Source organism: Blennius ocellaris (genome assembly GCF_963422515.1).
Source record: "Blennius ocellaris genome assembly, chromosome: 20".
Taxonomy (NCBI): Eukaryota; Metazoa; Chordata; class Actinopteri; order Blenniiformes; family Blenniidae; genus Blennius; species Blennius ocellaris.
This window is the reverse complement of record NC_137669.1, coordinates 16,452,794-16,475,121: the sequence shown is the minus strand read 5'-3', so window position 1 is coordinate 16,475,121 and position 22,328 is coordinate 16,452,794. Positions and strand designations below refer to the sequence as shown.

At 43.9% G+C, this 22,328-nt stretch overlaps 1 protein-coding gene across 1 annotated transcript; it reads left to right on the top strand.

Annotated features, from left to right (window-relative positions):
* Nucleotides 1–4,978: 4,978 nt before the first annotated feature.
* On the top strand, nt 4,979–21,993 carry LOC308144940 (adhesion G protein-coupled receptor B1-like; the record flags this gene model as incomplete). Its single annotated transcript, XM_080516230.1, has 31 exons — nt 4,979–5,681; nt 6,645–6,794; nt 6,890–6,988; nt 7,146–7,307; nt 7,694–7,858; nt 9,028–9,192; nt 9,277–9,441; nt 9,539–9,640; nt 9,743–9,849; nt 9,967–10,161; nt 10,298–10,366; nt 11,413–11,521; nt 11,958–12,101; nt 12,189–12,258; nt 12,492–12,594; nt 13,016–13,059; nt 14,946–15,072; nt 18,248–18,351; nt 18,478–18,580; nt 18,723–18,873; nt 19,002–19,071; nt 19,176–19,242; nt 19,338–19,423; nt 19,577–19,748; nt 19,871–19,966; nt 20,081–20,120; nt 20,286–20,908; nt 21,010–21,045; nt 21,150–21,254; nt 21,505–21,555; nt 21,796–21,993. 31 exons carry the CDS (start codon nt 4,979–4,981, stop codon nt 21,991–21,993), a joined length of 4,581 nt encoding a protein of 1,526 aa, XP_080372356.1.
* Between the last annotated feature and the right edge of the window lie 335 nt (nt 21,994–22,328).

Below are 22,328 nucleotides of genomic sequence, written 5' to 3'. Positions count from 1 at the left end.
ATTTGGGTTAAAAGGGTTAAAAGAGAACGTTTTGGGGCACTGGATATTTCAGTAACCACCTCATGAGATTAACAATAGATGTAACCGTTTACAAAATTGTGCCTGTGTTTGTACAGTGTACCTTGACAAAAGCAGTCTTTGTGCTTGGCAAGCTGAGATTGTGTTTTCGTATTTGAAATATTTTCCAGAATACATGTACTGAGTCCTGTTTGTCATCCTGACCACTAAATGACAGGGTCAAGTCGGCCTCTATGCCCTCAGTCTTTGCCTTTGATTGTACCTGGTGAACTCAGATTAAAAGAGGAGATTGTGGTTTTATGTTGTTCATTGAAGTTACACAGTGGTTCCCTCCAAGAGATTCCCATGCCCCCACAGTACAGTCACTCCTCACTCCCACTAATTCCATGTGGCCATCATTAATAAAGAGCTATGACAGTTGATCACTTGTATTAACTGGTTTACACCTCCTGACTCATGCAGTGAGACCAGTCCATTTAGTTAAACTGATTGTTTTTCTTTCTGCCTCCTGTTGCTTTGCTGCAGTAGGAATTGAGCCAACAGTACACCAACAGGCAGACACCCACGTTAGGTTATCCCTTTCACACTTTTGCGAAGTACCCAGAACCGCCCACATCCCTGGAGAGAGAGAAGCCGCGTGAGAGAGTGGAGGAGGCAGGGAGGGAAGGAGGGGAGACGCCTATTCCTGTGTGCATGTGTGTGGTTGTCTATGCGAGTGTGTGACTGTGAGAAAGAGGCTGTGAGGGGATCTGTTTCCTCTCCAGTAGTACCGCACTGTCTGCACCACACTTCGCCTTTTAATTGGTTGAGGAGTTACTGCCATCACGTCTGCACACAACGTGTTTAGTTTACGAAATCTCCGATGGCTTAGTAACATCAATGGCCTTTAAATTAATTATTTCCCAGATGAACCAGTGAATTCCCATTTCTGTATATGAATGACTTCCATCAAGCAATGTATATTATGATTATATGTGACGAAAATTATTATTACCATATTAATTCCCAGTAAATGCACGTGACACATCGAAACCACAATGAAAGCCCCTATGTTACAGTAATGAATAGCGGGAGACAAATGTCTGGTGTTTCTGTCCCTGCGCTCGCACACCTCTGTCGTTGATCCTCCTTCCGGTACCTTTGGCTCTGCGTTGATATCTACGTAGTTTGGTGTTCATAATCATTTGTCTCCCTGCATAGATCCCTCCCCTCTCTTCAGACTGGAGCTCTTCCTCCCTCCCTCCTCTGTGCGCTGACATAGTCACTCTCACACGTTGCGCGCGCGCGCATCCGCGCGCACGCACGCACACAAACGCGTCTCCCCCGCACACTCCCGCCCGTCTTGGTGCTGTCTCATTCACTTCAGCACACCATCCACGCACTGACTCCGACCGCAAGCAGGGGGGGCGGGGTTGGATATATACCTCCACGAGGAGGCCACGAGCTACACTGAGATTGGACTCACTTGCAGTGCAGAGACCACAAGCAAGAAGACTCCGAAGCCGGGAGTAGAAGTACCAACATCCAGCCTGGAGCTTAGAGAGAAAAGACAAGCGAGACCACAGCTTTTTTGGTTCTGCGGACTGTCTTCTGGAGCTCCGATTCAACTAATTCGTCAATCCGCTATACGCCAGTTTCTTTTCTGGATATAGCAACTAAACAAAGTTGGTAGTAAACTCTTTGGAGTTTGGTAAGAGTCACTTTATTTTTCTTTGCTTGTGAGAGTGGACTGCACTGAGACTTTGGATCGACCCGCTCGGGTCGGGCTTGGACCTGGCGCATCTTTTCACTGCGAAAGTTTTTGGCCAGCCAGCAGATCTGAAGACTTTGAGTCGAGTCAGACTTTGAGAGAAGAAAAAAAAAAAAAAACAATCTCTGCAACTGCTAACCGAGTCCAGATCGAAAGAAGCCTGGACGACTGGTTTGAGAGTCACTGACAAGACTGCAAAGAAACGCTTCAAGGTAAGGAGAGACGACAAGAGTTTTACTCGTTTTTATTTCCACGTTTTCTTTCTTTGTGAATATATTTGCTGTTTGTATGTCTCGTGCATAGAACTTGGAGCTGACAATGCGAAGAAAGGTGATGCTTCTAAGTTCCTGCAACAGTTGTTGACGCGTAAAGTGTGTCGCTGTCCATGGTGCTGAAACTCAACTTCGAACAGTCGGCTTCGTCTCTGCTGAAATGTTCATGCAACTTGTGTTTGCCTGCATATCTACCAGCTCCTCTGTCACGATCACTTTTACTCTCTTACAGGACTTTTGCACAGGTCAAAGACGCCGGTGCAATATTGTGGTTTAGGACGCGCTGATCGAGTACTCCTATAGTACTTCGTCATGCCGCTGCGTGAAGCGATCTGACAGCGCAGCATCACAAAGTTAGACCGCGGCAACAGGTCGCTTGTTGGAGCGCTCGTGTATGCCTGTAATGTTAGGATCGCGACAGAGATTTGGCATTGATTGCACTGGATTCCTACAACATTATATGCAACGCTGTGGTTTACTGTAATCACACTTTGCCTTCAGTACAAAGATTTGACAACGTCTCTTAGTGGCAAAGGCGAGATTGTCTGCTTCAGTAAATGTTTCAACAGGCTTGCACAGTATACGTTCAGAAGTTTAAAGACATGCACTTAAGACATTACTCCATGGTAAAGTGAACTTATTTTGTTCAGTTTTGTTGCCGAGAGGTTTTGCAGTCAATTTGACTTGCAGCACCGCCACTTGTGTGATCCGAGTCCTGCACATGTGTGCAGGTACCTGCACCGGCTGCAGCAAAGGAACAAGTGATGGTGAACCTGGCAGCGAATAGAATAAGATTTGGAGATTGTGTTCATGCACACAGTGGTGTAATTACATGATGGAATACTTCAGTTTTAAGTAACATTCGGGCAACAATGCTCAAATATCACAATGCATCATACTGCAAAATTTAACAAAAAACTAAAATGATTTTTGTTTGAATTATCTCATATATCACACATTACTTCATACTGTGCATTTACATAGATTTCTGATTCATCTAAGTCATGCACAACCTGCAGGTGTGCATTTACAACACAGCCTAATTTAACTTGTTTTTACAGCAAATGTGATTTATGCAAAACTTGTTGTTGCTGTGATGACACAGTCGCATACGAAACTGTGCATGCCAGCACAAGTGAGCACGTCACTGACGATCATTTTGCAGCTTCTCATGTGTTTCACACTGATCTGCAAAAAATAAACCATGTCTCCATAACAACAGACTGGCTCTTCAGGCTGCCTATTATGCATAAATGTTGTTGACGACAGCAAACAGACGAACGAGGGAAGAGGACAGAAAGGTTGGGTGGGGGGTGGAGTGAGAGAGTATGTAGAAAAAAACGGGGCAGAGTTCTCCAAAGACAGCTGGACCTTTCTTTTCACTCTGTGCTTCGTCCGATGTCCTTTCATGGAGCTTCCGGTTGTTGGGAGGCGGGAGAGAGACACCCACTTTCACAAAGCAGAGGTCTTTGCAGCATTGCTCACAGAAGCGGAGAGGGAGGGCGCGAGAGCAGAGAGAGGGAGGATGAGATGTGAAAAGAGAGGCGAGGAACGTAATTATGAGCTCTCAGCTTGAAAAGTGCAGGTGCTTCTCAGTGCCTGTCACTACAGAGACATCAGTTGTGCTGCTGTTTCGCTGCACTTCCCCATCTATATGTTTGATCTCTGTCACATTCTGCAAATGCAACCTGTTACTACAAATTCTAAAATAACATACCTTGCTTGCTTCAGACATACAGTGTGTCATCTCTCGTTTCAGCCAACATTTTTCATAATGATTGGCAAATATTGGTTTCTGCTCACAAAAGAAGAGCTGAAAACAAACAACAAAAAAAGCTTTAGTCCTCTTTGGTTCAGTTGATTGTCAAGCCCTCAATGAGGCTACACTCTTTCTCTGGGCAAGATTAATCATACAGTGTCAAGGTTTTGAGTCTCGACAAGATAGATTGGATGTTGCAAAAAAAGAATAGAAAAGAAAAAAGACATACGAGCAGGATGAGAAATTTGAGCAATGACAAGTCAATGATACTTTGCACATTTCATTAAATGCATCATGTCTTCAGTTCAGCAACACATAATAAATAAGACTTGCATAATGTGCATGCATCTGCCTTAACAAGTCTGCACTTTCATTACAATGCAAGATATAGAAAGTGATTTGTCATTATTCATGAATAAATAATGTCACTGTTGTATGTAATGCAGGAAACAAAATCCCAATCAACTTGCAAAATGCACAGCAGGACTTATAATCACACTTTACCATGGACACAAACAAGCCACTTTTCCTGTTTATTGCTTGATAGAAGGAGTGCATTGCACAAATAATGGAACTAATAGGCGTCTGTGGTTGCCAGTGGCAATGCTTCTATGGACGTCAGACTGACGCACATGATTCGCAGTACAGTGCAGCGTGTGGGAGGAAAGAGCAAAAGCTTGGAGATACCAGCTTGCTGTGAAGGACTGTAATTGTGCTGCCAGTGTAATCATGTCTTGTAGTGCAGGGCGTTTTAGATCACTGAACATAGCCTGAAATACTGTGATACTGATCAAAGACTGCATGCATATTGGTGTGACAATAAATCAAATTGAAAAGCATCTCACGAATATGCAGTGAATTAAATGTGAAAATTAAATGTATTCACAGATCCTGCCCTGCATAGTATTATGTGGTGTTCACATTTTATATATGTTGGTGCATACTGACAGATATTTTCTTCCTCGTTTTTCTGTTTTTTCTGCAGCTCCCCTTTTGATTGAGACATGTTCTGTCTGTTATATTAAAAACAACAGTCCAACAATATTTCAGAGGGGGTCTGAAGACAACATAGAGATCTGAACAAGTGCGGTAACCTGCAACAAAGAAGTCAAAGAAGTAGCCTGATTCAACCAGCAAGCACAGTCAGTTTCAACGCCAGCACTCAATTAAGCCGACCCAATGTCGTGGTCAGCTACTACCGGCCCCTGTGTGGCCCTTGTCCTGCTATTCTTCGGTTCGACATTCTGCACTCCCTCCGGCCCCGCCTCCGCCACCTGTGCCACCCTGGAGCAGAGCCGGTTCTTTGGTGTTTTCGCTTCGACAACGGATTTGCCCTCAACACCATGCTCCTGGACCCTGCAGAATCCTGATCCTCGCCGCTACACCGTCTACATGAAAATCACCAAGCCTACTGATTCCTGCGCACCCCGTCAGATCAAAACCTTCCAGTTCGACTCCTTCATCGAGACCTCCCGTACCTACCTGGGTATGGATAGCTTTGATGAAGTGGTGAGGTTGTGCGATGCTTCAACCACTGTGACGTACCTGGAGTCAACCAAGCAGTTCCTGCAGATCCGCAAGGTGGCCCCAAGAAATGCCCTGGCGATTGTGGAGGGGGAGAATGATGTCAGTGAGTTCAAGGCTGAGTTTCTGGTCGTGGGAAAGAGGAACCCCAGCATGCCTGCCTGCCAGATGCTGTGTCAATGGCTGGAGAAGTGCCTGTCCAGTAGCACCCACGACTATCCCTGTGGAATCATGAATACACCCTGCCAGTGCTGGGAAGTCCCAAAGAGGAAGCCAGGAAGCTGCTACAGGGGTGGTGTCTATGTCGAGAAATGCATTCCTGTTCCCAAGGACAGCGAGCGTGATGCTGAGATTATCAGTAAGTTTGCCAAATGACTGGCTTCTTTTGTTATTGCATGAAGAAAAAATGTCATAGATAAACATAAATGTCAAAAAGTTAATTCAAACATGTCAACTTTATGAAATCAAAGAAAAACAACAGTCAACTGTTGAAGTTGTTGTGATGTTTTGTAATGATATCCACTGGGATCAAGCGTTAATGAAGATGTGTATGGGGTTTGTGTCTTCTAAGACCCCAGTGCTCTGCAGGCTGTCTCCAGCTTGCAATCACTCTATGTTTGTGTCTCAGGAGCCGCTGAACATAATGGTCCATGTCTGTAGAGCAGGGATACAGGCGGAGGATGTGCAATTCACTGCCACAAAGCAATGAGTAGTAAATCAAAGGTGTTAGAGAAATTTGCCAGTGCATCTTGGAACCTAATTGGCAAGACTGCCTGAACTGCACACATCACCAGCTCTCAAATTTGACTTAGACATGGTTGTCAGGTTTGAAGGTTGGCAAGAGGTGTGGTGTTTGGCGGGGGGGGGGGGGGGGGGGGGGGGGTTGAAGACATAGGCTGTGGAGGGAAGAAGAGCACAAAGACCTCACAGTCAGCTGTTGGCATAAATCGAAGTGCTGCACTTGTGGTTGTCATAGCAACGTATTAGTCAGCCTCACTCACAACTCTGCCATCATTCTCATCCAGTGATTAAAACCAAACAATCCCCATTTCAGTTGCAAACAGGTATCAACTTCAGTGCTCAGTTCTACTCATAAAGTTTCAGTCTTGCTTATTTTCAGGGGAAAAGAAGCAGCAAATGACAGTCCCCTTCTTTTCTAATATGCAAAGTTAGAAATGCTTGACAAATAACACTTTTAACACAAAGAGGGCATGTGATTTGAAATTGTGCAGACTTAATTTCAGTCACATTGTTATAAGGCCATGCAAAGCTGTCAGTAACTTTGCTCATTGTTCCTCCTCTTCTTTATCTCTTTCTGCAGAGGGCTGGGCTGGCTGGGGCCGCTGGTCTGTGTGCACTCAGGAGTGCGGTGGCGGAGTCCAGGTGCGCAGCCGATCTTGCCAGCCCGATGATAGAGTGTGTGAGGGAACAGTTGAAGAGGGGCGTTCTTGCAACCCTCAGCCTTGCATTGGTAAGGACACCTGCAATTGAGTCATTCAACTGAAAGCACTCATGCAGATGGCTCATATTCAATGTAATAATTGTATAATCTTCAAATTATCATAGGCAAAGAGCGCACCAAGAGCCAGGGTCTGCGTGCCATTGTTGGACTGCGGAGAGACAACACAGATGATTCTACCCAGGGAATTGTTGCCACCCAGACAGGTGAGATATAAAGAGGGTCTATGCATTCATACAACAAGTTCTCAGATGCAAATTCTGAAAAGTGCATGAAATTAATTTTTACAAAAATTAAATCAGACTGTTTCTGTTTTTTTGAGTGTTCTGATTTTGGTTCTTGAATTGATCTTCCCCTCACAAGATGCCAAGATAAATGAATGGACCGCATGGAGCACCTGTTCCGTTACCTGTGGGGAGGGCTGGCAGAGTCGCACACGTGTCTGTGCAACATCCTCCTTCAGTACCCAGTGCACCGGACCTCTGCGTGAAAACCGGCCCTGCAACAACACAGCTGTCTGCCCAGGTGAGTGATAAATGCAAACTTTTATCCCAAAAATGGAGGCGACACTTCTTTTTGAAGAGTGCAAAGAGGTGGAAGCTATTTTCTTATAATGATTTCCTCTATAGCACAATTCACAAAAGAAAAGTAGATAATGAGAAGCAGTCACATTATAGAGTCATTTTGAGCTTTCACACACTGAGATTCAGATTGTGTGGTGGAAAAGCTGCCGTTCAATATCAAGCCAATTTGTCTAACTGCTCTGTGATGTAGTGTGGAGGACTGCACCACCTAGAGGAGAGTTAACAAAATGTACCTATATGTCACAGACAATATTTGACATTGTTCTATCCAATTATTATGAACTATATATTTTTTTTAAAAGATACATCTTTGTGTTATATGTATAGTTGATGGTGCATGGGATGAGTGGACCCCCTGGAGCCTGTGCTCATCCACTTGTGGTCGTGGCTACCGTGACCGTACCCGCACATGCAAGGAGCCCCAGAATGGAGGACAGCCTTGCAGTGGCCCCACAAGACAAACCAAGTATTGCAACATTGCTGTCTGCCCAGGTGAGTCAAGAAATACAAATGTTTTATTTAAAATATGCCAGTAATCCACCCATTTTTTTTTTCATTCAAACTGTGGTCAGTTTTAAAAATCAATGACAAAAGACTAGCAATGATGGTTAATCCTTCAGATAACTGATTCACACGTGAGAAAAAGTTAAAGCACTTAGTCGCACCACCACTACCACAAACTGTAAGTGCAGGGGCAGACTGACATCTGACGCATCTGAATAAAAGCCTCTGTGGCTATTAGTCAGTGGCTTTATACTGCCAGTGACTCATACTGAGCTCAGGGCTACTCTGCATATTAGAAGTTTCTTTCTTTTTCTGCCACCTCCTCATGTGAGGAATTTTTTTCTTTTTTTCTTTCAAAAACCACTGAGGTTTGTTGGCGTTTTCATACTTTCATACATCCTGCTTTATGGTGTGGGTACAGTTGAAACAATATTGAAAAAATACTGCCTTGTTACACTTGCATATTGCAATGAACAAATGTCTCAGTGCACAAGGTATAAAGTAATGAGCAAAGGTATTATTAGGTGATGATTTTACAAATCAATCGTCACTGATCGACTGAGGAAACGAAGTCATTTTTAATGCTGCATTTGGTATAATAGACATCATTTTTTGGACCAATTCTACTTTAGTTTTAATACTAAGCACTATACTCCATCTGTTTTATTGGCTAATAAGGCAGAATGTTCCAGCATATTTGATTGATTTAATCTATTCAAGGCAAGTTGAAGTTGCAAAAAGAAAACTTTTTTCCTGTCCTCGGTTATTATCTGTTAACATTTATGCTCACAGCATTTTATTAAAAAAAATTTTTAAAAAATCCATGTATAGAGTTTTCTTTGCCTTTAATTTTGACCCAAAAAAATTGGCTCACTGGCTCTGGCAAATCAAATGCATTCATGCTGATGATGTTTGCTATGACATGAACTTGAGTCCAGTTTTAAGGACTTTAGGTCTCAAATGTTGAGATGCACCTACAGTCATGCTTGCAGGACATGTAACAGAGATCTAACTTTTTTGGCTTTTTACTAAAAACTCAGTAAAACTAGGCCATGTAAAATGGCAATAGCATCAACTTGATGCCAATAACCTGAGGGTCCATTTTGTTCTTACACGAGCTGTAACTCTCGCGTATATGTTCTTCTGCTTCCCTCTAGTGGACGGATACTGGACTGAGTGGTCTGCCTGGAGTGCCTGCACCGCCTCTTGCTCCAATGGCACCATGGAGAGGACAAGGGACTGCAACGGACCATCCTACGGAGGCTCTGAGTGTTACGGCAACCCCAAAGAAGCAACCAACTGCTTCCTGCAAGAATGTCCCGGTAAACACATGATAAAACACCTATGAATGAATCAAATATACACTGCAGAGTTCATGGTGTTAAAAATAAATGTTTTGTCTGTAGTTGATGGGCGCTGGCATGCCTGGAGCACATGGGGAAGCTGCAGCAAGACTTGTGGTGGAGGCATCCAGCAGAGACAGAGAGTCTGTGAAGGGCCTTTCTTTGGAGGAGAGGCTTGCCCCGGTGAAACTGGAGAACAGAAACGCTGCAATGAGAAAAGATGCCCTGGTTCGTGGCGACTCAGTATTGTGTCAGTAATATACAATTGAAATACTCAAACGATGAATTATTAATCATATCGTGCACTATTCTTTTAATCTTTCAGAGCCCCATGAGATCTGCCCTGAGCAAAACACTGGAGATGTTGTGTGGAAGAAAACCCCCGCTGGAGACATGGCTGCCGTTGCCTGCCCCGCTGATGCCTCAGGTAAACAGAGAAAGCAGTGGTGCCAGTTGTGCTTTTCCTTCTCAGTACTAGCCTAGCTTCCCTTGCTCACAACAAGTGTCTGCTTTTTTTCAATATTCACAGGTCTTATTCTGCGTCGGTGCACCCTTGACGCTGTCGGACTTGCCTCCTGGGAGAACCCAAGCTACGTCAGCTGTGTCTCTAAGAACTATGAGAACATTCAGACACTGGTGAGCCCTAAAAAAACAAATCATACATGAAATTCCATGTGCCTAATCGGTTTCCATATTTTACAACAAAGTTCCCAAAACGTTGCTTGAGATTAACCTGTAGACTTTTGTCTGCAGTCAAAGGGCTACAGCTCCAAAGCACAGCAAGGGCAGAGTGTGGATGGAGTCGCTGAGGTTATTTCACGCCTGAGATTCTCATCTGATGAAGGAGCCAGGTATAGTGGTGACCTCCTGGCTGTCATGGAAATCCTGAGAAACACCACTGAACTGTACAAGGGAACCAGGCTGCGGCTGAGCAATGCTGATATTGAGGCAAGTTTAAGTGTGGGATCACTTAAAGGATTAGTTGAAAGCACATATTCAAAGATAGAATAGAAAGTAACCCTTTGGAATACATTTGACCAAGAATAGCTTCTAATCATGTCTGCCTCTTTTTAATGATCCACAGAACTATGTCCAGACCATCAGCAACTTGTTGAAGGAGGAACATCGTGAGAAATGGGAAGAGGCACAGCTGGTACGTGATAAGAGAGTGTGCAATGTGTTTGCGTGGCCCAGAGTGCACATGAGCAGGACAGAAAATCCATCTATTAAGTTAAGCATTTTCATGATAGGATGGGTGGGAAGGACACAAATCCATGGAGAGTTGAGATGGCGTGTGTGACATACGTGTGTAAGTTAAGATACAGAGTGCTTGACCATAAATTACTGGCACAGTCCAAAATGTAAGGTTATTCCCAAAAATGTATAATTTGACAGAACAACTGTGACAAAGTATCATAAATCAGACAATTGCAAGAAAATGTGCTTGAAATTATCACTCTAATCAACCAGCATACTGAACAGGAAGTCGTCTTTTTTAACCACCTGTCAGCAAAAGTGCCTTCTAAATGCGTTCACAAAGAAAGACAGCAAAGTTTGATAGAAAGTAAACAGAAAGTAAACACATATTTGTGCGCAAACTGAAACCAGGAGGGTAAATTACAAAAAAAAGATGCAACATAAAGCGCTTCAAGGTGACAGCAGGAGAGAGCACGAGAAAGCGTGAGATCAAATCAGGAAAAATCACTACTCCCACTCTGCAATCTGTGAGTCCACTGCCATCCTACATACTGATAGCCGTTGTACGGAGACAGTACATTCCATACGAGTACACACCTTGCACCCACATCGCTGCAGTTCTGCGTCAGAGACACGCAAGTCGAATAGCCCTCCCTTTCACTGAACAAGAGAGACGACAAAAAAAAAAAAGTATGAATCAACAGCCTGCCCATTTATGGCCTTAAGGAAGCTGTGGGGTTGCATAGCAGCAAGAAATGTGTTTTTCTTTTTTTTTCTTCTCTTTTCATTTGGCTGCAGAACACACTGATAGAAAGAGTAGTAGGTGGATGAGCAAAAGAATCGGAAATCTAGGCATGGACATGGAGTGAAAAAAATGTTGCCTGAGTGTGTCACTAAAGCAATTTTGTAAAGTGCAGGAGTCGTAGTACAACGTGACCATTGTCCATTCCCCATTTTTGTATTTCTAAGTTTTCTTAATATATGTTTTACTTTCCTATCTAGATGGGTGCCACTATCAAGGAGTTCCTGCACCTTGTTGAGGAATCTGTGAACATGATCGGTATGCAAATGAGCGGATTTCAGGATGTTTACGAAGTCACAGAGAACTTAGGTAAGCCCCAATTTCTCCTGCCGGTTGCTCTCTTGTCATGTGTAGTCAGAATAAAAAATATATTTTCACCAAAATCTAAAGCCATGCCAGCAACAGCAGCACACTGCCACATCCATGAGCTCTATCTTTTTGCACGCACCAGCTCCAACAATTATGCAAATGCAAGTGTATTCTGCATCACAAACTCCAAAGTTTTACTCAAACTTCTTGATGTGCCATGTACTGTAATAATAGCGGTGTGAAATGCAAACGTCACACACTGAATCACTTCCCACGAGTTGTGTGACTGATTTTGGCTCATCGGAGTTGACGTTCACACAAGATCTAGTGAAAAATGATTCAGATATCAGATATCGGCATATGAAGCCCGACTGTCGTTCGCTCTGTTTTATTCAATTCAGATAAATTTACAACTTTAAATGTCTATTCCTCTCAGTGCTGAGCATCCACAAGCGCCCAACAAGCACAAGCTCCAACTTCACCTTCCCTGTGAAAGGCTGGAGGGGCATGCTGGAGTGGGTGAGAGGCTCTGAGGAAAAGATCTCAGTGTCCCGCGATGCTCTGTCCATTGAACAATCAGGTAAGAGTCAACAAATATCTTTTTTTTCCATCATTCAATGTGCAGTTTGATGAATTTGAGTATTTAACACACTTATTTCTCCTCCAGATGGCAACGATGCTTTTGTGACTGGCATTGTCCTCTACAGAAACCTTGCATCCATTCTGTCCTTCCAGAGGTAATACAACGCCTGTTTTTTTTATACGCATAAAATTGGCCTTCCATGAAATACACTCTCTAGTCACAAGATGGCGCCCTTGCTGAGAGACACATTTTTATATCCATTTATAATTTCATTCTCATAGCCGGACCATACAGACATCTTATATCTTATACCATTACCACATTCATTCTGCTATGGTGTCGATTTTATTCCACAATTAACATTTGCATTTTCCTCTTTATCCACAGCAATACAACCCTGCTCAACTCCAAGGTGGTGTCAGTAATCGTGAAGCCCACCCCTGCTCTCCTGTCATCCCCCGTTGAGATCGAATTCCCTCACCTCCACAATGTAAGTTGATGATGACGGGCTAACTTAATGTAATCTGCATTTATGAAAAATAGCAGCCCCCCCCCGCCCCCCCAAGTGTGTACTCACCACAGCACACACAGTGCCTGACATTTGGTTGACATTTGCTGTGACACTGTGACTTTTACTTAACTTGTGTCACTTGAAATCCGGCAAAGATCACAGCATAACCAAATGGTCAGTTGACCATGGCAAGAAACTGATGATAATGAGCCTCTGCAGCCAGAAAAGTAGCTGTTTTTAGCCCCCCCACATGCACTACAAGGAAAGATGCTAGGAAATATGGGCAGGTGGCAGGCTGTTGCATCTCACACGTTTATATAGTTGGATGTCCTGGCCCACACGTTTCTCATTTCTGCAGAGAATCCTAACACTGTCTTCTCCATCTGCCTCTCTGTTGCAGGGCACCATGAATGAGACATGCCTTTCATGGGACGAGAGCGAAGCGTAAGTGTTGACAACTGTTTTTTTTTCTTAAATTTGCACCTTATTATCAGTCACATCTATTTTCTATCCTGGGTGGGCTTGTCAGGTGATGTGGTGCTAGTTGTTATTTATCTTGTCACTTAAAGCAGAGGTCCTTTCAGTCATCCGTCTGTCACTGCATATGAACATCCAATGGCCCCCAGCCCTTCTACTCACCAGACAGAGACAGAGAGAAAGAGAGAGCAATAATGTTTCATCCATTTTTCATGTCAATCATTCCCAACAGCAGGCCAGCTCGAAGCAGCAGCCCTCAATCAGCTGCCTGACATACTTACTGCATGGAGCACACACTTAAGGAATGACAGCCCTGATGATGCGCTGTGGTTTTAGCCGAGTGACACCTCAGTTTGATCTTGACAGTCTCCTCTACTGCTCTGAATGAGCTACAAAAACTCACAACAATCATCACATACGGCAAAGCAAACTGCTTGCTGTGTTAGTCAAAAGAAAAGGGCACTTCTGCTTCATTTATTTCATGTTCACATGTCAGAGCTAAGGTTAATACCCTTGGTGTTAGAGAGTTTTTAAAGACATTCACATGCATTTGAATGACTGCCCCAGGCTCCGCTGTGCCCTGTTGAACAATACACAGGTGGACCATTTGCATTTAGATGGATTTGTATACTTGTGGTGAACTGATAAAATATGAAAACGCACCTGCACCCAGACACACACCTAACCTTCTCACAGAACAACCAGACTCAGAGTATAAGCATAAGCAGAAATGAATTGGAGGAGAAGAATGTAATTAACTCATAGGCTGTCAGAGGGAGGGCAATGGGCCCCCAGTCAAATTAGATTCATTTTTGACATCAGATGTGATTAGAGGCAGGATAGAGACAGTGGAAATGGCCGAGGATAAAGGATCTGTATGATGGCAGTTTTGGGGGAGGCATTTTTTGTGAGCAGAGTTTCACATGTCTGCAATCATAAGAAAAGCTTCATTAGCCTCTCAAATGTTCCAGATGACCAAAATTGCTACTTATAAAATGATCTGCAGCTTTTTTTTCCTTTTATTTTACCACAGAAAAAGACTCAGACATGCTTTTTAAAACTACTTAATGCTACGATTCAACATGCAACATTTAACCCATCTGCATAATGTGGCAACTCAAGTGCAGTGCACATTAAACTGTGCAGTCAGGTCTGCTCAGATGCCAATAAACCGTCATTATTATTTTGCCCCATGGCCATCTTCCGATTCCATGATACTAAGCATCAGGCTGGACCTGCTGGCTATGGTGCGCTCTCTCTTTTTGTCTTCACAAGGCAGTCTTTACCCTTGGGGGTGGCGTTCATTGCCTAATACTCTCTTCCCTCTGACATTTACTGCTGCTTATACAGAGATGCATGTATTACTCCTTCATAAAAACTGAGAAATAGCTCTTGATTTATATTGTCTTCATCTTTGCTCAAAATGAGAGAACATGCTGTACTTGGTTGTTGTGTTACCCATGCCTCATCTGGCATCTTTTGAGAATGGGGCACATAACATGATGCAGATTGTGTTAATCATTGCTTATATGAAGGGCCATGATGAATAATTATGACACAGATGGCTATTAATCAAATCTATTAGAGAAGACTTCAAATTGGCATATGGAGTTAGTTTGAATATGTTTATTTCTTCATTTTGATTGCATTATGCAAAGTGAACATCATATATATATATATATATATATATATATATATATATATATATATATATATATATATATATATATATATATATATATATATATGAATAAAATATTCATATAGAGACATTCACATGAGTGGTTCGTCAGATCTCTCCTCTCCTAACTCGTCCTCTCCTCTCCTCTCCTTTCCCTCTCCTTGCTGTGCAGTTCCTCTCTGCTCGGGTCTTGGTCTGCTCGGAGCTGCAGAGCGGTCCCCGTTCATTCATTCAGAACCAAATGCGTGTGTGACAGCCTCTCCACCTTCGCCATTTTAGCGCGCGTCAACTTCGACTCGGTAAGTCATCTGTCTGATCACGATCCGGGGTCGATTTTTCCCTTATTTTCCATACATCTGGCATGTTTGCTGCGTTGTGTATGCGTGTGTCGGCGAATGTGTGTGTGTGTGCGTGTGTGAATGCGGAGCGCTGTGATGAGAGTACTTGTTGTTTTCGAGCGGTTTGCTGTAGCGCTCCTTTGTCTCCGTGCAGGTGCTGCTGCTGATCGCAGAATCGCAGCCTGCCTATTAATACCGAGGCGAAATTACTGAGCAACACGTTGATTTTTACGAATTGCAATTAGATTTTTTTTTTTTTTTTTTTTTTAACGAATTTTGCATGTTGATTTTTTGATTTTTGATTTTATTTCTTTTGCAGGAAATTGTTAATTCTATGCAAATTTGCCTGCGGGCAGGTCGCGGCATTTTTTTATGTTAATTATTATCGCTGCAATTTGAATCAGTCTATACTTGAATGCATGAACATTTCCCTCGTTAAAGTGTTTATTCAATCACCCAGAACGACTTTTTGTTGGCTCGTTGTGTTATCTCTGCATGCGTCTGATTTCCAATCGATCCTGATTATTGATGCACGTCCAGCAGAACTATGCAGACTTACTGTGGAGGAACTTGCATTTTGATGCCCCTGAATGTGGCATTAAGCATCGCTTTGTTTTATGCGACAATGTTTAATTTTACCCTTTAGACCGTGTTGCCTCGAAAAAGCTGCTCAGCTCGCCTGTTGCCCTGGCAACGGCTTCTGCAGCGCAAACTCGGCCTGTGAGATTTTTTTTTTTTTTTTTATAACTGAGATGCTAAAGAAACACACACGCTCACACGCACGCACACGCACACACACACAGCCCCCTCCACCCTCTCTGCACAGAGGAAATGGTCTGTCCATCTCTGCCTAAATGTGCTGCTTGCACACAGTGAGCACTCAACAGATGTCTCTTAGTGAGAGGAGATGCACATCTTAAATGTGCAGTTTGTTTTTCTGCAGCTCATGAATTTGCACTGCAGTGCTCAAGTTTAATGCGTTGAGCCTCGTTAGTTGTTTGATTAGATTTATCCTGCTGTTGCATTCTGTTGTAGGCTGCCTACATACACCCTGCCTTCCTCTCGACCCCCTGCTACATTAAAAAAAAAGAAAAAGCAGCTGCGCCAATCATCCTTTCTGCCAATATCTCTGATTTCTCGATTACATCCACCCTCCTTCCTCTTCGGCCACAACAGCAAGTCTCTAAATGCCAGAGAAGCGGGCCAATGAGAGACAGCCGTCTGGTCATGCACTGATGGCCCCCCCCCCACCCTCGCCCAGCTCACCATCCATCCTTTGATGTGGGCTCTGGACATTTTCAATAATGTCTTCCTGCAAGTCGTATAAGAAACACTGAGACAGAAACAGATACTGCAGCATGGTCTCATTTTAAGGAGTTCTCGGGCATTATGCATGTTGCAAACATGATGTGTGAGATGCGCACATAGTTCATACAGCCGATGCCATCAACCATCAAGTGTTACATGTTTCAGATAACAACTGAAAACATTTTTTGGTGACAGCACTTTTGTTTTCCCTTTTGGTGGGAGCAAGTGATTTTTGTCAAGGACAGACAGAAGACAGGCTTCATATTTAGGTCAAACTGGCTGTCTGGATTTCACTCAGCAGCTCATGGTGTGAGATTCAACCCAGATATAGACTTGAGAGAGGAGGGAACAGGACATACTGTATCAGCCACATTATTTTTCCTCTCCCTCGACAGGACAAAAGCTGGGGCGAAAAAACAACTCACCACTGCGGTCTGCCATCTGTTTTGATGCACTTCTGATGGAGCTGGATAGATATTTGAAACAAATTTGCCACGCTAAATTAATCTTTGGCTGCTATAGGCTGGACTACGCCAACTGTGCTTCGATGCCAGAAAAGCCATTGTGGAGCACATATTGAGAAGGAGGACAACAATCCTTCAAGGTTCAGCATTGTACCAAGTAAATTCAGGCAAACCATCAACAATGGCAAGCGTATTAGAAGCTGCAGGAATTTATGGCCATCATCAATCAAAAGAAGGCCAAAGGGATGTATATTTCTTTCCCATCTATCAGTACTAATTCAATATTTTAGGATTTATTACATCGCAGCAACCTTAGATTCTTTCCAATCTCTTCCCATCCGAACAAATTATTGAAGATACATAAGCACTCTATGTTCCAATGAGGTGTTCTTCATCAGTCTCACGGAGGGTTTTCACACACTTTGTGGTGATGACAACTTCATCAGAGGTGTTAGATTAACTTCAAACCCAATTAAAGCCTCAAGATAATGCGTGAGACAGCCAAAGGTGCAAATGCAATGAAATCCCTCACTTATCTATTATGGGGTTCGTTTGCCAACAATTGTGGCTTGTGAGGTTTCAAGGTGCAGATATTTGTCTGTCCAGCAGTGACCCATTGGCCCTCCAGGTGATTGAGCAGCAAGAATGGCACATAAAACAAAAGCCCTCTTCTGTTTCCTCCACCGAAGGGTCAGTGCCGGTGCCATTTGAAACATGGGATGGTCACCGCCGCTGGCGGTGGCAGGCGCTAAGCTGCTGTCAGAAATCAGAAGTGCAGGTGGTGGCAGATTAATGCACAGGTGATAATGGTCCACCTGTTCACCCCTCCGGGGATCGACGGGGGGGAGGGGGGGTTGGCACAGCTTCAGTAAGAGAGTGAGAAAATGCTAAAAAAAAAAAAAAAAGTGCAAAAAGGGGATTAATAAGAGGAGCACAGACTGTCTGTCAGTGATTAGAAGGTCGTTGCAGCAGCTCAAACTTATGACAAAATGCAGCATACCACACCTATACACTGATTTAAAGGAGAAAGATATGTGTGTGTTTCTGTTCGCTGACTCGAAGGCTCAATGGTGAAATGCGGCGACCCCGACCATTTGTTGAGTTTGCTGCTCGATCTTTATGACATGTTCACCTTGAGGTCACCTTGCCTCAGTCGTGGCCTGATTGTGCCATTCAACTGTTTGCCTACGGGGAGCCGTCTGCTATTTCAGATAGCGCACACCCAGAAGCATCATATTCTGAGTTTATGTGTGTGTGTGTGTGTGTATGTGTCTCATCTCTGGTTTCCTGACCGTGTGTAATTGTGTATGTGCACTTTTGAATCTGTTCTAAGAGGCATGTTTGGTCTTGTCTCCTCTGTGTAGATCATGGACAAGGCACTGCTCCCGTCCGTGACTCTCATCGTAGGCTGTGGGGTCTCTTCTCTTACCCTGCTGCTCCTCATCATCATCTATGTCTCCGTGTGGAAGTAAGTATACCCTAAGAGAAGCGTCCAGCTACTCCAGCCTCCAATATCATCTATGTTTTTGTCTTCTATCTGAGTGCTCATCCCTAAATTTGTTGGGGTTTTTTTTCTCCTTTTTCCATTCCCTAGGTACATCCGCTCGGAGCGCTCTGTTATCCTCATCAATTTCTGCCTCTCCATCATATGCTCTAATGCCCTCATCCTTATAGGACAAACTCAGGCTCGCAATAAGGTATGGCATTCTTCTTAGTAATCCATATCTCTATTTTGTATCGTGCCGAAGCTCTTCCTTTTGACAACTTGGACATTTCAGTGCCACTGACTGGTGATGTCTCATCTCTCCTCTCTGTCTCCTTCCTCCTTGGCTCTCACAGGTGGTGTGCACTCTGGTAGCTGCTCTCCTGCACTTCTTTTTCCTCTCCTCTTTCTGCTGGGTGCTGACAGAAGCTTGGCAGTCCTACATGGCTGTCACTGGTCGTCTGCGCAACCGCATCATCCGCAAGCGCTTCTTGTGCTTAGGCTGGGGTAAGCATCTTTGCATTCATCTCCTTTATTGCCTGTATTGCGTCACTTTTCGCCATAGCTGTTTTCTCGGGTGGGTATAGTATTCAGACGGTAATTTCTCCCTTTTTCCATATTTCTTCGTCTCGCAGGCCTTCCTGCATTGGTGGTGGCAGTTTCTGTGGGTTTCACAAAAGCCAAAGGCTATGGCACTGTCAACTAGTAAGTTGAAACTCAGCCACGCACTTTTGCATCTTCTATTTTTTTGCCTTCATTTGGAAATCTCTTGTTCAAGTATTAATATTCTTCTTTGCCTCTCTTTTTAGCTGCTGGCTGTCTCTTGAGGGAGGACTCCTGTACTCCTTTGTTGGCCCTGCCGCTGCTGTTGTTTTGGTATGTATCCTGACTTTGACATACGTAGCCTATTTCGAAATGCATTACCCGTTATTACCTTGTCTCATCTGTGATTTTGTTCTCCTTGCAAACAGGTGAATATGGTCATTGGTATTCTAGTCTTCAACAAGCTGGTATCCAAGGACGGCATCACCGATGTCAAACTGAAGGAGAGAGCCGGGTAGGTCTTATTGATCTCCTGCATGCACTCGAATATTTTGCTTATCGCCCTCATCAGTGCCATTACAGGTTTATTGATGATGTGCTTTGATATCAAGCTTCACAATCAAACAACAGGAGTTTGTGTCTAATCCATTGTTTTCTCACCCTCCAGGGCCTCACTGTGGAGCTCCTGTGTAGTTCTGCCGCTCTTGGCCCTCACCTGGATGTCTGCTGTCCTGGCCATCACCGACCGTCGCTCAGCCCTCTTTCAGATCCTTTTTGCTGTCTTTGACTCCCTGGAAGGCTTCATCATTGTTATGGTGCACTGCATCCTGCGCAGAGAGGTAAGAAAAACAGATAAGATAAAATGGTGGCAATAAAAATAAAAAGCAAAGTTGATTTGGTGGTTTTGTTGTGAGATTACATGAGCTTGAACATTGTAATGAATTTTCTGTCCATTTATTAGGTTCAAGAGGCTGTAAAGTGCAGAGTAGTTGACCGCAAGGACGATGGAAATGGAGACTCTGGCAGTTCCCATCACAATGGCCACACCCAGCACATGGTAAATTTCTTGGCTTATTGCCTTTTTAATGTCTTGAGTGCCTCTTGCATTTACCACTGAATGAATATGTGCATACATTAAACACTGATAGAATGTTTTTTGTTCTTTCATCAGCAGTCCGACAACGAAAAGGATGGAGATTCAAGCAGACAAGGTGCGTCCCTTTTACATCAATCTCTTGCCCTTAACCATTTTTCCATTTGCGTTTCAGTTTCCGTGCACCTTTGCTTTTAAAACGTCCAAGCTTGCATAACAAGAGAGCACATTTTCTGAGCATCCTGACCATTTTTTGACTCTTGCTTGCATTTTCTCTTAAAAGGAATGAAGAGCTCCTCTGAAGAAAAAATGCCTCCACCTCAGATGCCCCTCCCCATGGGCTCCAACTTCCACACTCTCCCATCCAACCCGCACAAGAGTCACATGCAGGCCGTTCCTGAATACTCCAGCCACACTCTTACCCTGAAAAGAGAGAAGAGTCGTTTGGCGGGAGGCGTCGACCCATCATGCGGGAAGCCCGTGTACGTCTGTGAAGGAGAGCTCTTCCAGCAGCTCGATGCCGATCTCGCTCTGGTCCAGGCTGAGGGCAGCGTCTCCGACGGCAGTGGCTACGTCCTTATGCCCAACACCACTTCGACCCTGAGGACCAAGCCCAAAGACGATCCAACAAAATACAACATCAGTGTGGAGCAGATGCCGCAGGCCAGACTCATGCACCTCGGTGGTCCCTTCGCCGAACCGCAAGCTGCATTCGGGATGAAGTCGATCCCCGCTGACCAGGTCAGCGTGTCGTATTCTGAGAGGGACTCACCCATCCAGAACATCCACAACATGTCCAGTGAATCCCACATCACGCACAGCAGCCTGGAGAACACCTTTGAGTCCATGAACTCCATGATGTCCAAGAGTGAGACCATCTCCACCCTTTCCATGAGCTCCTTGGAGGTAAGAGCCAGTTAATTTGTTGTTTTCTGCCTTCTCAATGCAAAGTTTCAAATCTATATTTGTGGCTAAACCAACTCTTTTTGTTCTTTTGTTCTTTGCAGAGACAGAAATCCCGTTATGCTGAGTTGGACTTTGAGGTAAGCATTGTTCTCATCCATGTTTTCAAGAATTAAAAAGACATGTTTTGAATATAATTTTAAATTGCATTGTTGCCTAATTCGATAATGTATTTTTTTTACAGAAAATAATGCACACCAAGAAGCGCCACCAGAACATGTTCCAGGACCTGAACAGGAAGCTACATCATGCTGAGAAGGACAGAGAGTCTCCTGCCTCCGACAGCAAGGTAAACATATCATCTTAAGTCACTCATCACCCACACTTCCATTGGCATGCATTTTCAGGAAAAGTAGAAGTAAACAGAATTAAAAATTTTTTTTAAAAAGTCAAGGCAGAAATGGAGGCAATGTAAAAGATAAAATAAAGATTCTGTGATGTGAAAATGACCTTTTAAAACAAATGACACAATGAATTGTGGTTGTGAGCATATTAAGGTCATTTCAATAAAGATGCATTTTCTTCCTTCCTTCTTACAGTCTGTGAGATGGAGTGTGTCTTCAGGAGGAAGTGACAAAACGAACCACAGCGTGAGTGTTTATATACAACCTCACCGTTTTCAAAAATTACAAACTTTAGACGAGACACACTATCATATATGGTATAATGCACATGCCTCAAATAAGAGTCATTTGCCCAAATGGCAATCCAACATTCATTATTTGAAAATCACTTCCAATAAACTTCATTTGATTTTGATTGGATCATAAATTGCTCAGGCTGGACGAGTGGCACCAGTGCTAAAGTGGCTCCTCTTTGTGTTCCAACAGGACAAACAGCAGGGCACTCTGGAGAGGCCATGGGAGGGAGTCCGGGGAATACCACAGTCACCCCCAGCGTGGGTGCGTAAAGACCTGGAGCCCTTAGCCGCCTCACCTCTGGAGCTGCACTCTGTGGAGTGGGAGAAGACCAGCACCACCATCCCTATGGTGGGCCAGGACATCATTGACCTGCAAACAGAGGTCTGAGGGAAAGAAAGGCGGCTTGCAGAGCCACCTGATTTCACCTCGCTCACCTTTTTGGTTTAAGAATGGGATCCTATATGGATAAAGATATAGGAAGCCGAGAAAGAGGAGGAAATGAGAAAGTAGGTCCCAGAATCAATGTCTTCAAACCCTCAGCCAGAGCAGGAAAGAAAGGAGTGGACGGCGGGATGGAGGAGTGGAAGTGATGATGTTGGGATCATTAATGTAGCTTCTCTGTGTGGACTCGCCAGCATCTCTTGTCAGAGTGCTCAAAGGTGAAAGGGTTAGTGGAGCAAGCAGTGGCATCCATAGACCGGGACTGTCTGTGGTTCCATTAA